Below are 17,131 nucleotides of genomic sequence, written 5' to 3'. Positions count from 1 at the left end.
GAAGATATAATAAAAGCGCACATTATCTCTGTACATTAAAACTACGTTTTTGAGTGAACAATATTGTCCACCACATCTTTGTCAACCTTTTCCCATCTTTTTTCTTTTACTTCAACTTTATTGTCACAAGAAAGAAAAGACAAAAAAAGAAACAGGAAAGCAGGTCAGAGGTCTATATTATAAGTAGAGGCCCATAGATAATAGATAGCTAGGTAGATGTCTATATGAGCAGTGTAATAATATCCATACAGTACATAATGTGCATGGTTAAAAATAGCAATGTAATGAGGCAGTTAACAATAGCAGCATATATAATAACAGGTATGGACATACAGTAATTGGGTGCATAGTTTAAACCCTACTAGATATATGTTGTTGACCGGTGTCCGAAGGAGTCTGTGCATGGTCCCTTGATCTGCTATTTTCGGTGAATGTTGGCCTATTATGACATGCCAGGAATAGGGATGCTAGGGTTATGTGGTCAGGACAGCCTGACAACAGGCGGGTCACTTGTTCAAAACAGTCAGATAGTAGCCAGGTGACAGAAGCTGTATCATGTCAGTATCATGGTCAGTATTATGTCGATAGGCTCTATATGCACAGCAGCCATTTTGGAGAGAAATTGGGCCTCCTCTTACTTCCTTCACAGGTTTTACCAATGATACTAATGAAGGCTCTGTTCCATTCTGGTCATACAGAGTCAGGGTGCTGATATTGTGCATGTTGGCTCACTGGAAACACTCATGGTTCCTTGAGGGGGTTCCAAATGGCCCCTTAAAAGGTTTGTAACTCTGAGAGTGTACAAATGGAACCAAATGGACCCTTACGGGTCCATTTGGTTCCATTTGTACACTCTCAGAGTTATGGGGGTCCTTGACATTAAAAGGTTTGAGAACCACTGTGCTACACGAAATGGAACAGGGCCTTCATTAGTATCATTGGTAAAACCTGTGAAGGGAGTAAGGAAGAGGCCCAATTTCTTTCCAATATGGCTGCTGTGCATAGAGCCTATTGGCGATTGGGTCCAATATTTACTTCATTTATCAATATCGGTCTAGTTTCTGCAGAATTATTTTCCTTTTTTTGTAGTTTAGAACACAGATCACAGATTTCTATGTCCATGAGCAAGTGCACTGGAATCTAAACGCAGTTTCATAACTTGTACATTTGTTAGTTTGTTGGAGAAAAGCCAGGGCAGTTTTGCTTGTTGTTTTTAGCTATGTGTGTTACTGTTTCACATTAATACGGTTGTATTTGATTAGATACCGGAAAAATGTATATATTTTTTGATCGGCCATCAGCCTTCCCTATTCTCTAAATAGGGAATTCTTCCATGGTATGGTGCTTCCCATCGTGCTTCCCTCTCTTCTATGGTCATTCATATAGTGTTTCCCTGTCTTCTATGGAGCGTGCTTCTTAACATAGTGAGCCACCATGCTCCTTGTTTCATTGCAGTTTTCCTTGGGATTTGATTAGGGATGAGAGACAGACAGATAGACAGATAGACTGCATTTAAAATCAATTAAGGTATACAAGTAAGACGCGCGAACGCTGGAAGCGAAGGCAGCTCGAAAATATTGTGTATTTACAGACGTGTGTGTGTGTGTGTGTTTTGACTGTAGCTGCACTCTGGCGCACTCTGGCGGCTGCACACAGGCAGTGCACGCCACGCACACAATATTGCACACAGAGCCGCAGACACACAAGCCGAGCAGGGTTTCATAGTAGGCTCCACTTGGGCGCCTCCTTCCGCGTTCGCAAAAACAGAGAAGACAGAACATAAATTATGATACTGACCATGATACCGACCATGACATTGACATGGTACTGACCATGGTACTGACCATGATACTGACCATGATACTGACCATGATACTGACCATGACATTGACATGGTACTGACCATGGTACTGACCATGATACTGACCATGATACTGACCATGACATTGACATGGTACTGACCATGGTACTGACCATGATACTGACCATGATACTGACCATGACATTGACATGGTACTGACCATGATACTGACCATGATACTGATCATGATTCTGACCATGATACTGACATGGTACTGACATGGTACTGACATGGTACTGACCATGATACTGACCATGATACTGACATGATACTGACCATGATACTGACATGGTATTGACCATGATACTGACCATGATACTGACCATGATACTGACCATGATACTGACATGATACTGACCATGATACTGACCATGATACTGACATGGTACTGACATGATACTGACATGGTACTGACCATGATACTGACCATGATACTGACCATGATACTGACATGATACTGACCATGATACTGACATGATACTGCCCATGATACTGACATGATACTGACATGATACTGACATGATACTGACCATGATACTGACCATGATACTGACATGATACTGACCATGATACTGACATGATACTGACCATGATACTGACCATGATACTGACATGATACTGACATGGTACTGACCATGATACTGACCATGATACTGACATGGTACTGACATGATACTGACATGGTACTGACCATGATACTGACCATGATACTGACATGGTACTGACATGATACTGACATGGTACTGACCATGTTACTGACCATGATACTGACATGATACTGACTTGATACTGACATGATACTGACCATGATACTGACATGATACTGACATGGTACTGACATGATACTGACATGATACTGACCATGATACTGACCATGATACTGACATGGTACTGACATGATACTGACCATGATACTGACATGATACTGACATGATACTGACCATGGTACTGACCATGATACTGACCATGATACTGACATGATACTGACCATGATACTGACATGATACTGACCATGATACTGACATGATACTGACATGATACTGACATGATACTGACATGATACTGACCATGATACTGACCATGATACTGACATGATACTGACCATGATACTGACATGATACTGACCATGATACTGACCATGATACTGACATGGTACTGACATGATACTGACCATGATACTGACATGATACTGACCATGATACTGACCATGATACTGACCATGATACTGACATGATACTGACCATGATACTGACATGATACTGACATGATACTGACCATGGTACTGACCATGATACTGACATGATACTGACCATGATACTGACATGATACTGACCATGATACTGACATGGTACTGACATGATACTGACATGATACTGACCATGATACTGACATGATACTGACCATGATACTGACCATGATACTGTGTGTGTGTGTGTGTGTGTGTGTGTGTGTGTGTGTGTGCGCGCGCGTGCGTGTGCGTGTGCGTGTGTGCGTGCGTGCAGGTCCTCCTTTTTCCATAGCGTGAGGCAGCTTGATGTACAGGTACACCCCCTGGACATGACGCTAGTATGTCACAGGAACTTACCCCCTGTCCAACCCTTGATGCTGCCAAGCAGGGAGGCATAGAGCACCGAAGTCTGAAGTAATTTACACATCCTACCTGGTTCGCGGTTTTCCACCCCCGTTCTGAATTTCCATAGACGTGTTTAATATCGCGTCAAATAAGAACTGTGTTCCAAAAATAAACAAATGACCCCAGCGATTTGACTCTTATGGATATGAAGCATCAACTGACGGTGAGAAAACGATAATGTTACTTCCGACGAATTAGTTAAATTTTCGGCAGAAACAGACTGTATCAAATATGAGTGACTGACTATCATAAACGATACAGAGCCTCCTCCCTGACAATATCGCCGAGACAGTTTGTTTATTTTTGGACCACAATTCTTATATGAGCCGATTCTAAGATGACCCAATGTTATTCTCCATAGAGAAATGACTTTACGAACCAGGGGATGGACGAGTGACGTCAGGACTTCTATTGGGTCCCATTTTAAAGGTCTTCTTTATCACTCAGCTGGAGATTGAACCCCCGACCTCCTGACCTCGGGGCGGACACTCTAACCATAAGGCCACTGAGCTGGTACAGTGTCAAAACCTCAATGTTCATTTAACTCTTAACAGTGTACAAATGGAACCAAATGGACCCCCTGCCATTTGTACACTCTCAGAGTTACACACCCAAGGGTCCATTTTGGTTCCTAACTATCGGCCATTTAGCTGGGGACCCCCTGGGAACCACTCAAGGACCCCCACGGGGTCCCCCAGACCCCATATTGAGAACCACTGTCCCAAACCATAAATTCCAGGTTGTCATTCCGTGTTGCCCTCATGACTTTGACTTTGAGATGAAGGATGGGATTATAAGGCCTCTGACAGAAATGTCAAATTGATGTTGTCTGTCTCCTCACAGTATTAACCGTTTGATTTACCACTCAGAGTGTCAATCAGCAGTGAGGGACGGCACAAACTGGACAGTGAAGCGAATGCAAAAAAAAAAAAGAACGATAAAAAGGTGAGAAAAAATGAGGTAAATATTATGCTATTTCTGACCACACGTTCACTAGGATCCGTCTTCTGTATGCAAGGACCTCTAGAGCTACAGAACCCGTGCAGCACCTGTATATCGTCTATGTCGGGTGGGAATGTTTTCCTTTTTTTATTTACATATACAAAATTATATAGAATAGTGAAAATAGCCGAACTTATAGATCTGCTATTTTCACTACTTTTTGGGTGGCACTCTTATCATCGTATGATGAAGTAAGGCATTACTTTAGGCAAAAACCAAAAAATTTAAACATGATTTACAGCGACGATGTGCAACACACATCTCTACACATATCCAAACACACACACACCTCACATTCTTTTGTTTGTGTGCAGTCTCACACGCACGCACGCGCGCACACATGAACACACACACACACACACACATCCATGTGTACTAACTCGCACGCAAGCAAAAGTGTGGCCAAAAAATGTTATACAACACAACATTATACATAATACAACAACATAGGCTACACACACACACACACACACACACACACACACACACACACACACACACACACACACACACACACACACACACACACACACACACACACACACACACACACACACACACACACACACACACACAGAGAGAGAGAGAGAGAGCTATGTGGTTGCACACAAAAGCTCTTTTATCTGGCTTTTCATTAAGAATGTATGACTGTGATTTTCGTATAATGTGTGTCATATCACGAAGTGGCAGTTCAGGTTTTCCAATTGCTCAATAATGATCTATTTGCCAATTCAATACTGTGTGAAGATGAGATGGCAGGCAGACGTAAGATGAATAAAACATCGCATGAAATGGTCGTGACAGATTCCATCTGAAGCTCCAATTTATACTTTGTCGTGTGACAGTGTCACTCGCTGGAAAATAGCCGATCTACAAGCTCACAATGCGTCGCGGATGCAACACATCGTGAGCTGGTAGATCGCCTATATATGGTGAGCGTCACTGGTATGACAGACTCCAAATTAGGCTCAACAGTCGTTCTTTTTTCTCTTTTCCTGCCCCCTCCACCTTCTCTTTCTCTAGCTTTCTGTCTCTGTAAACACCAGTGGTGTAACGTAACTAAGTACATTTACTCATGTACTGTACTTAAGTACAATTTTGAGGTATTTGTTTTACCTTACTGGAGTATTTCCAATTTTCAGTACTTTTACTTCTATTCCACTACATCTCAGAGGCAATTATTATACTTTTACTCCACTAAAATTATTTGAAAACTTTAGTTACTAGTTACTTTGTAGATTTTGATTATTACAAAACATATATACATTACCCACTTCAGCCCTATATACATTTCGGCCATTTGGAAATAGCAGAGCTACAAGCTCACAATGCGTCACGATGCGACGCATTGTGAGCTTGTAGATCTGATATTTTCAAATGATTTTTTGTTATACATTTGTAGACTTGTGAAAGGGGACATTCTGCATAATGAGTACTTTCTACTTTTGGTACTTTAAGTACATTTTGATACCAATACTTTTGTACTTTTACTCAAGTGCGTTTTGAATTCCGGACTTGTACTTGCAACATATTATTTCTATATTGCGGTATTGATACTTTCACTTAAGTAAAACATTTTAGTACTTTTTCCACCACTGGTAAACACACACACACACGCACACACACACACACACACACACACACACACACACACACACACACACACACACACACGCACACGCACACGCACACACACACACACAGAAGGTTTTAGAAAGACTTGTGTGCAATTGGGGTAAATTCAGTTGGATGGATGCCTGAGCCAGGGTGTGCGCCGTGCCGTGCGCTTCTCTCCGTTCTCTTTATCTCACAGTTAGCCGCCTACGATGCACCACTTTCACAAGCAAAGCACATGTCGCATCTGCTCTCTTTCTCCTGTTTGTTGCAGGAAAAAGATAGTTTTACTGGCAGCCAGCTTACGCTGGCCGACGCACACCGGGCTATATCCGCTGCTAATTAGCTAATGCTATTGGAGTCCATATATATAGTGCTCCGAGCTAAATATAAATATAGGATGCATGATATACGCAACCCTTTTTGAAGGTGCAAAAAATACATATTAATCCATTAAGCCCGGGAACATATCCGTGTGTCATTTTTAAGATTTCTTTGGGCTATTCAAAAATAGCAGATATACAAGCTCATAGCGCGGCACCGAGTGCCGCGCTATGAGCTTGTAGATCTGCTATTTTTCAAAAAATCGTGACATTTTGTGCTAATCTTTGAATATATATAATCTTATTTTTTTTAAGCGAACGCCATATTTCATTTTGAGATGGGGTCGGCGGCCTTGAAAAAAGTTTGAGAACCACTGATATTATAGCACGTTTTTAAAAAAAAACGACATTTGTAGAATCCCCCAGAAGCACAGATTTGAGTTAAAATGTTCGCTTAAAAAATGTTTTTTAAAACAAATTGCAGATCTACCAGCTTGTAGCGCGGCACCGAGTGCAGCGCTATGAGCTTGTTTATCTGCTATTTTTGAATAGCCCAAAGAAGAATTTTTTTTTACAAGAGATGCATTCCCGTTCTTAATGAGTTAAGGTAGGACGTGTTGAGCGTTAATGTGTCTTTACTAAAAGCAGTGATTATTATCGTGTATTTTAAAAGGTGTGATTTTCTCATTAAGAGACGAAGGTGTGAAATTAAGAGGCGTCAGGCAGACTTTAACACTTTTAAACTTTTTTTATTATTATAATTATTATTAACATTACGCAGATTTTTTTTGAAATAAAAGAAGCATTGTGACACAAACTGATGCTGCCGGTAAAGAGAGAAAGGACCAGCATTGAAAAATGTAAAAAATAAAGCAATCATCATTGTTGTCATCATCATCATCATTATCATCATCATCGTCGTCATCATCATCATCATCATAATTATTATCAAACCAAATGGGAAAAAAAAACAACAAAAAAAACAATAAAATTAGAATAAAAATGCACTTCCAAATTGATCTTATTTCTTTCATAAATAAGGAAAAAACCTGTCAAATGGGCAACTAGCAAAAGAAACAAAAATCTCTATATATAAGTTGATAACCATTTAAAATATTTATCATTACTGGCTTTACAAATAAAATAACTACAATTGGCAGGTTTATACACAACTTAAAACGTTATATTTCCATTAACAACTAAAAAACTGAAATGATGCTATAGTGAGAGATAAGAACAGGTGTCTTTTTTTCAGCAAAACAAAATAAAAAATAAAATAAGAAAGTCATTTATATACTGTATTAAACAAAAATGTCCTTTAACCACATGAACCCTGTTCTGGGACGAACATTCGGCAAAAGCAGCCAATCTGCAAGCTTAGAGCTTAGTAGATCGGCTATTTTCGGCAAAGACATTTGGTGTAGAGGGGGAAAAAAAGGGAGGGGGGCCATGTGTGGACCCCTAGGGACCCCCGGTCAACGAAGTATGTAGGGTTTAAGTGGTTAAAGATCATTTATGATGAGCTCAACACAAGGAAACACCTAAAGAAGCTACTGGAAAAACGTGTGGAATTCACTGTGATGTGGATGTGATAGCTCATCAGATCACCTCACACATGGATGATGTCCAGAAGGTTGAGAAAGACTGACATTTTATGACCAGACCAAAACAAAGAAAATGTTCAAAAACAGAAAATATAAGGGGGACAAAAAAACAAGGGAGCGAGGGAGTGAGAGTAGAAAAATAAAACAAAAACAGTAGTCGGGGATTTTGGTGTGTTAGAAAGAAAAGAAAATCACCTGCAAGACTCACTGTATCTCTTTCATTTTATCTCACACCTTTCCTTTTATTTCTCTCTCTCTCTCTCTCTTTCTCTCTCTCTTTCTCATTCTCAATCTCTTATCCCTTCTCCTGGCTCGTTCCATTTAATGATCTGCAGGACACATATTCTGTATTCAGTTTTAGATTGAACTTTATTGGAAAAAAACACACCAGTGAGCACAGATTTAATGCAAGATCGAGTGTGTGAAATACTCCTCTGAAATCCAGCTGCACGAGGCTGTTAAAATTCACAAGAAAGACTCCACGCTCAGACACTGAGACGCACATGCACGCGAGTGCACGCGCACGCATTGCACACACACACACACACACACACACACACACACGCACACACACACACACACACGCACACACACAAACAAACACATACACACACACACTCGCACGTGCGCTTGAACCCGCACCCGAAACCACATTATGACAGCGGTTAGGCTAATAACGTACACACATACACACGCATGTACGTACACACGCACACACCCACACACACACACACACACAAACACACAAGCACGCGCGCGCACGCACAATATACTTCCAGATACAAACGGATGACGTACGGTAACATGTAGGCTAATATTAAAGAACAAAGGAATCTAAACTTCGAATCTGAATTTGAACCTCCAAATCCCAATTATCATCCCATAAAAGTGATATTTACAATCACACTGTGACAGGTTGGCAGACCACCACGGGTCTTTAACGTTACAAAAGATTTATTTTATTTTTTAAATTCTTTCTCTTTCCCCACCCTAGCATTTTTGTGTCTAGTTCGAAGGGCCCTTACATATGCAAAGCTACTGTGTCATGAAGGCCTGCACTGACTACTACTAAGATAACATCTCCTTGCAGTACTGAAACTACAGTACTACAAATTAATATCTATCTGTAGTACTGAACCTATAATACTACAAGTTAACATCTCCCATGTAGTACTGGACCCCCCCAAAAAACTACAAGGACCCCTCCCCCAAAAAAACATTTATGGCAAAAGATAAAATAAACCCTAATAAAAACAGAACAAGCAACCCACATAGCGAGCCCAAAATAAATAAAACAGCAAGAACAACAACAAAAACAAAAGCACGAAAGGAAAGGAAAGAATTGTTGAAGAAGAAGAAGAGGGTTCTCATTGTACTTGAAGCTTTTCCACTATGAAGAACTAATAGTGAACCGTTAACGTATTTCACAAGTTGTGAATTTTTCTTCCATACGCTACGGCTCGGTTTCACATAAGGTTCTCAGAACCTCATTTGGGCATTTTGTTCAGGAGGTGGAACGGAGTTGAACTCACATAAAATTTCACAACATTTTCAAAAATAGCGAGAATAGCATATCTATAAGCTCACAACCATAGACTGTAAAAAAAAATATTGACGAAGGGAACGGTGACGTCACCCATTGGTTTCTACAGACACGTTTTGAAGCCACTTTTTCCGGCTAATTCAAATCCACCATCTTGGAATTTACGGTCCCGAAAAGCAACCGGAAATGAATGCTATTGGCTTGAAGGGCGCACGAGGGCGGGTCTTCACTCAGTAGAGCCAGTAAGCATACCCACCTTTATCATCAATTTTATTGATGATCAAGGTTGGGACCATAATTTACAAAAACGCATATCATGGTAATTGAAAGAAGGCTTTAAAATCATTAAGTATTTATGACAATGATTACTAAGGTAATAAAATCAAGTGTTAAGTCCGGTCAAATCCCCATTGTAATCAATGGCGTGGTAATTCTTCTGCAGCCAGTAGGGGGAAAATAGCGACACCCTCTATAGGCCATTAAGGAGAACTGCAGTGCTAGAAAGCACTTCCTTATTGGTTTCATATCCAGCAGAGTTTCCTTGCCGCCTCCTCGGCTAACGCAATGCATTGCATTGTCAGCTTATAGATCTGCTATTTTTGCTTTTTTATTCGTTTTTATTTAATGACGTACCTCTCCCTTCAGGGGTGGTTGTGGTTATAATGTATAAATGGTTACATAAACGTAAACAAACAAAAAAAACATCACAGAACTGTAAAGTTTATCAGGTTATGGAAGGTTAGCCTTCATAGTGGAAAGGAGCCAATAGTGAGACAGAGGAGGCCAGGCTGTATACTGTACTAGAAGGAAGGGGGGGGGGGGGGACACACAGCTTTGTAGTACAGGGACAGGGGGACAGGGGGGGCCTTTAGAAGTGCTTGCCAAATAGGAAGAAAAAAGAAAGAGGACCGACAAAAGCGGTGTGGCACAGATAGTAGTCATCTGGTCAAAAAAGTAAAAACACAAAAAGACCTCTGGTCACAAATTCTTCTTAGAAACCACGGGGAGAAATAATAATTACATTGACCGAGAAGAAGTGGTGGTTTGTTGTTGTGGGTGATCTGTGGTGTCGTTGACCGGGGATGGCAGTGTGTTTTACCTGTATAAGGTGGATGCGTGTGCGCGTGTGTGTGTGTACGCATGTATGTGTGTGTGTGTGTGTGTTTGTGTGCGCGTTATGTAAATGCATGTATCTGAGAGGGAGAGAGGAGGAATAGTAGGAGGAGGAGAAGAAGGGGGCTGGGGAAAGGGGGGGGGGGGGTTGTTGAGAGAAGACCCCTCCCAGTGTCGCCTTGCTTTGTTGACAGCCGACACCAACTTCAGCTTCAGGTGAGGTAGAGTGGCTTGTCCCTGGCTATCATGCTGCCACTGGGGGGAAAAAAAGGGAGAAAAAAAAACACGACAGGTTGAGTTAGTAATGAAAATCTAAATGGAAGTGGAATAGAACCATCTGCGGCCTTCCCCCATGGTTGTAGCTCCGGAACTCGGTTGCATAGCGTTGCCATCCAGGGTTGTATTTTTTTTAACCTATTTTTCTATCACAGATAGATCACATCACAGATTTGGAGGTATTAACATGTTCACTAAGGATCTCTGTAGTAAGAACGAGTTGGTCAAAATGATATCCTGCGGTGAAACAAACTGTTTAAATCAGATTCTTTTGACAGTCTGTTGGCTCTGTGCAGAATGTCCCCCATTCGAAAACACAGAAGCGTGCTCCTCCTGGCTGCCTGGACACCGCTGCTGATCGGGACAGCTTCTGTGTGAAATTCGGCACAGGCTGTCAAAAAACACCCAAATCGGAATATCATTTTACCACTCCGTTTGTACTACAGACATCCGTAGGAACAACGCCTTCAAGTTTGCAATACAACGTTGGAAAATACACGTTTTCGCCCCCCTGGCACCCCAAGACCTGGATGGCTAAAGCTATGTGACCCTATGAGTCCCAAGCTACAGCGATGGGCGAGGCTACAGATGGGGCCTCCCCCCCAAAAAAGAAAGGAGTAGAAAAGAACAGAATGAGCGCAATTGCAGCAGAGTATCCAGAAAGAACAAACTGATAAATAGGCTATACACGCCATTCGGCAAAATGTGTTGACACAAATATACTGTATATAGACTCAAATATGACATTGACCAAACACTGACCTGAAGTACATTTACTGTATGATATTTCACCAGGAGCAGTAGATCAGGGTTTGGAAAAATATAATATATTTTTTAACTCAACTTAGCTGTTTTGTGCCGAATTGATTGTGCAAAAACAGTTTAGGTGAAGAGGTATGCTAGGAACATCTATTTTTGTATTTCTTGCTGTTGTCTGAAAAACACATGACAAACTCTATTATGTCACCAGTACCCGTCCTGTCACTGTGGAATATGAGGCTCACATTTTTTAGAACATGTCTATTTAAAGCAGTGAGGAACTGCTGATGGGACTAAGTGTGATTATTTCTGAGTTTTAGTGCAACCGATAGACTGGATGGGTTTAAAATCATATAAGTGAATAAGTTGTGATCCCAAGACATGCAATGTTTCTTTCTTTTTCAAATTATATTAATACTAATACTAATGCTAATGCTAATTTGTGATGCAATGCTACCCATTTCAAGATTCACATTGCATCCCATTATACAAGTATAGAGAGAGTCCAATTCTTGGGTTTCGACTCCTCAGATTGTAACAAAGATACATTTTCTGACACAGATGGTTTGCGAATAACACCCTACGGAAGAAAAAAAAAACTCCACATAATCCTCAACTGACCTGCAGTGGTTGCCACACTCCCGATTGCAGTATTCACTGTCCCAGTCATGGCTCTGAGGCCCCCCAGGGCCTGGGCCAGGGGACTGGGACCCCCCAACACTCTTCTGGTACTCTGATTGGAGGTGGGAGAAACTCTGAGCAGAAAAGTGGGAGAGAGGAGAACATTAATTATAATGGTGATGCTGAACACACAAAGAGCAATTTTCTACAGAATGTGCCTGAATGGTGAACCAGTCCACCAAGGTCATATTCCTGAATCCTGATTTACACACCGGGAGTGTGATACTTGAATAAACGACCCGAAAATGCGATGGTGAATATTTCACATCAAGCTATTCATAGAGTTGATGGCTCATTCATACAGGCCTTTATTCAGTGAAAAATCTAGTAAACCCCTAGTTTTAGTCAAACGGACCTGAGTTGCAACAGTACTCGGACTGCTCTTCGCCAAAGATAACCGTTTCTACAAGCTCAAAACGCGTCGCAAGATCGGCTGGTAGATCGGCTATCTTTGGCGAATGCTCCCCCAAGAATAGGCAAGCTGAGGCTCAAGTGGTTAGTCTTGTTTTGCCTGGTTAACCCTTTAAGACCTGGAACTGTGTCATTTTTAGATTTGAGCTAAAAAGCATTACTTTACACTTTGAGCTATTCAAAAATAGCAGATATACAAGCTCATAGCGCGGCACCGAGTGCCGCGCTACGAGCTTGTAGATCTGCTATTTTTGAAAATTCGTGAAAATTTGTGCAAATCTTTGAATATATATATTTTTAAAGCTAACATTTTTAACTCAAATCTTTGCTTCTGGGGGTCACCTGGAACAAAATATTTTGATGGGGGTCCGCGGCCAAATACATATAATTTTGGGGGTCCTTGACATGAAAAAGATTGAGCACCACTGATATAGAAACATACGTTTTTCAGAATACTGTTGAGATTTAGGAGACATGTAGAATCGGCTTCAGGTCTTAATTAATGGGTTAAATAAAGGTAAAGAAAACAACAACAAAAAACCCGTACCTGCTGCCCAGGGGGAGGGGAGTGGAGGGAGGCCTGCAGCCCCATCTGGTGGGACTGGACCTGCTGCATGCGGATAGGCTGGTTGAGGAGGGAGCTCTGGTGCAGGGACAGCTGCTGGTGGGGGTGCAGGGGCGGGCTGATCTGGAAGGAGGACGGGGGGGAGGCACTGATGCCGGGCAGCATCTGCGACTGGCCGAGGGTCCGCGACAGGGCGTGGCGCGGGGCGTGTCCCGCGTAGCTCTGCAGGTCGCTGAGGGGGGGGAAGGCGCCGGGGCCCAGGTACGGCGAGGAGGAGGGCTGGGGGCCGGGAGCTCCCGGCACGCTGTACAGGGGAGGGTTGGCGGGCATCATGTGGGGGGAGTGCTGGCTCTGGGTCTGGCCGCCTTTCGTGTCCACGGGGTCGTTGTACGTCTGGAGGAGGAGGAAGGGGGGGGGGGGGGGAGACAAAAACACAAGTTCTAAGTCAGTGGTAGCCTGACACTCAGCCTGAATTTTCATTTCGTTTCACTCCATTATTCAGTCTGAAAGCCCTCTCAATGCAGCGGAGTTCTGAGATGGGGGCGTGGCCAAAGTGGGACTCCAGTATGAACCAACGCGATTGGTTCATACTGGATTGTCCCGATCCCGATTCGTCGTACAGATTTTCAACCGAGGAACACCCGCCTTCGAAAGCGTCACCAGACCCTGAATGCTAGGCAAAGGATTCAGGGGGTGGAGCCAGGCTAAGTCAGTGGTGCTCATCGTGAGGATATTGCAAGTGGGCCGCCAAATAATTTGCAAAAACATAACATTTGAATGATAATATAACATTATTAAAAAAAATGGATATGAAAAAAAAAAGTAACAGTATTTCTTCTTTAAAACATTGACAAATTAGTTTTCAATTGTGATATACCAATAAGGAACTTAAAGGGATAGTTCACCCAAAAAAAATACTTTTTTTCTAACGATTAGTCACAGCATGGAGACATGAATTCATGGATATTTTTTAGTTTTTGTCGCATTCCTAAGCCAATAATTTGATGACCAGCGGACCGGTAGAAGACACAAAGGAGACTCTTTGTGTCGCCTACCGGAACCGCTGCCGGTCATCAAATTATTGGCTTGGGAATGCGACAAAAACTAAAAAATATCCATGAATTCATGTCTCCATGCTGTGACTAATCGTTAGAAAAAAAGTATTTAAAAAAAAAGTCAACTATCCCTTTAAGGTATACTACGTTAGATCCATTGATCCAAGCCAGAACACAATCGAGTGATAGTTAAAATTAATATGCTTTTGAAAATGCACGTGGCCCACCCATCTGACGTTGGGCTTGCCGTATTAAGTGGTCAGATGGGTGGGCCGCGAACGCTTTCAAGATGTTTTCAGGTGCGGTCCCTGATCCAGAGAAAAGGTTGAGAACCCACTGTTCTATAGAAGTCATCATAACAATTAACTTAGCCGCAGGGATCAATAAAGTATCCGGTTCAATTAAATATTGATAGCTTTTGCATCTTACTGGAGGGTTTGTGTTGCCGTTAAGACTTCAATTTGAACTGAAATACACCTCAGCAGAGCTTTAATTCATTCTACAATATACTTGTGGGTATTTCAGTGGGGAGGGGGCTTGGAATCCAACATATGGCCAGAGCTCCATTCATTACACCAGGGGTTTTCAACAGGGGGTCCGGGACCCCTAGGGGGTCCTCAGAGTAACTACAGGGGGGCCGCCAAATCTTTGTGTGATAGAAACATTTTTTTTACATTAACCACTTGAACCCTAGCATCCCTTTTCTGAGGAGAACTTAAAAAATAGCAGATCTACAAGCTCACAACGCTGCGAGGCGTTGTGAGCTTGTAGATCTGCTATTTTTGGCAAAGAGGTATAAGTGTAGAGGGGAAAAAGAGCAGACCAAGTAAAAACAAATGTTTTGAATCTGAAACACAATTTTATACAATATAGTGGGGGTCCCTGCTTCATCTCTCTCTCTCAGCTAGGGGGTCTTTGGCCTGAAAAACGTTGAAGACCCCTGTATTACACTATAGCAGCCCCTTTCAGTGCATTCATATCCCCTTTCAATAGTCATGTCATACGGTACAGCATGGCTCTGGGATATTTTCACACACATAGTAGGTACATAGTGTAGTCTTTTTATCAAACATATAATAGGCACATACTGTAGGTACATCGTTTTTTTTTCCTAAAATCAGACGTGAGAGAACAGCATATTCAATAGAACTGCTTCACTTAACTGTCTTTAGCCTTTCCATCTCACACAATTGTGCAAAGTTGCATAATTCTCGTTGCTGTCGGGTGGAAGCCTTTTATGTCCGAAACCGTTACGTTTCAGGAAATGTAAAACATTATTATGGAATACAGGTAGTTCCATAATAGTTATTTAGTCCATTGGTTCTCAAAGTGGGTTCCGGGGACCCCCGCGGGTCCTTGAGGGAGTTCCAGGGGGTCCCCAGTTAAATGATGGTTAGGAACCAAATGGACCCTTATGGGTCTGTAACTCTGAGAGTGTACAAATGGAACCAAATTTGGTTCCATTTGTACACACTCAAGAGTTAAATTAACATTGATTTTACAATATAAATTGGGGTCCCAGAGATAGAAATGCCATTAAATGGGGGTCCGTGGCCTAATGCATGTCAAACTGGGGGGTCCTTGAAATTAAAATGGTTGAGAATCACTGCTAGAGCCGTAAAAAATCTTCTCTTATCGGGGGTCCCTGGCATATTTTTTCAAATGGGGGTCCGCGGGCTATTAAGTGTCAAGTTGGGGGTCCTTGACTTGAAAAGGTTTTTGAACCACTGCTTTAGTCACAAGCTCTTGTTAATACTTTTAATTGGTTCAATATTTTGTACAACCCACAGACAGACGGCACAGTCACTCTCACTTATAGCTCATCTACAAGCTCACAACACATCGCTCTGCGCTGTAAATCGGCTATTTTTTGCTACTTTTGGCTAACGCCATTGTACCACAAAGAATGGCATTCATTTACGGGAAAAAACATAACAAGTTCAAATATGGAGATACAAGGTTTTTGCCCGACAGCGAGAATATACTGTAAGTGCCGGCCGGGGTCCTTGAGGGGGTTCCAGTGGACCCCAGCCAAATGTGTTAATATAGCATCACAATAATTTTAACCACTTTAACCTTTTATACTTTGGGCTATTCAAAAATAGCAGATATACAAGCTCGTAGCGCGGCACCGAGTGCCGCACTACGAGCTTGTAGATCTGCTATTTTTGAAAAAAATTGAAAAATTGTGCAAACCTTTGAAATTTGAATATATATTTTTTTTAAGCGAACATTTGTAACTCAAATCTTTGCTTCTGGGGGGTCCCTGGAACAAAATATTTGAGATGGGGGTCCGCGGCCAAATTCATATATTATGGGGGTCCTTGACATGAAAAGGTTTGAGAACCACTGCTGTACGCTCTTGAGAAACGTGAACGCACACTTTCACTTTCACTCTCTTCGTCTCTTTTTCTCTCTCTCTCTCTCTCTCTCTCTCTCTCTCTCTCTCTCTCTCTCTCTCTCTCTCTCTCTCTCTCTCTCTCTCTCTCTCTCTCTCTCTCTCTCTCTCTCTCTCTCTCTCTCTCTCTCTCTCTCTCTCTCTCTCTCTCTCTCTCTCTCTCTCTCAGTGGTAGTATATATGTATGAAATACGTCCAGTCTTTCTCATTAGCTGTCAAGCTTGCTGAGGTGATGTATGGCTGTCTGCTATTTAGTAATGGCTTACATCTATCCCACACAGCCAGTGAAATAA

At 41.9% G+C, this 17,131-nt stretch overlaps 1 protein-coding gene across 1 annotated transcript in view; it reads right to left on the bottom strand.

Moving 5' to 3' along the window:
• Positions 1-7,186: 7,186 nt before the first annotated feature.
• Positions 7,187-17,131, bottom strand: part of LOC308081565 (TOX high mobility group box family member 2-like) — a gene marked incomplete at its 5' end in the record, with an annotated part of 12,756 nt that continues 2,811 nt past the window's right edge. Inside the window, 3 exons of the mRNA XM_080457931.1 lie at positions 7,187-10,948; positions 12,350-12,483; positions 13,368-13,778. Coding sequence (XP_080314057.1) covers positions 10,906-10,948; positions 12,350-12,483; positions 13,368-13,778 — 588 coding nt within the window. The remainder of the gene's footprint in view (positions 10,949-12,349; positions 12,484-13,367; positions 13,779-17,131) is intronic.

This window comes from Gymnoscopelus braueri (assembly GCF_963280865.1).
Source record: "Gymnoscopelus braueri genome assembly, contig: SCAFFOLD_444, whole genome shotgun sequence".
NCBI classification, from domain to species: domain Eukaryota; kingdom Metazoa; phylum Chordata; class Actinopteri; order Myctophiformes; family Myctophidae; genus Gymnoscopelus; species Gymnoscopelus braueri.
This window is presented reverse-complemented; position numbering and strand designations above follow the sequence as displayed.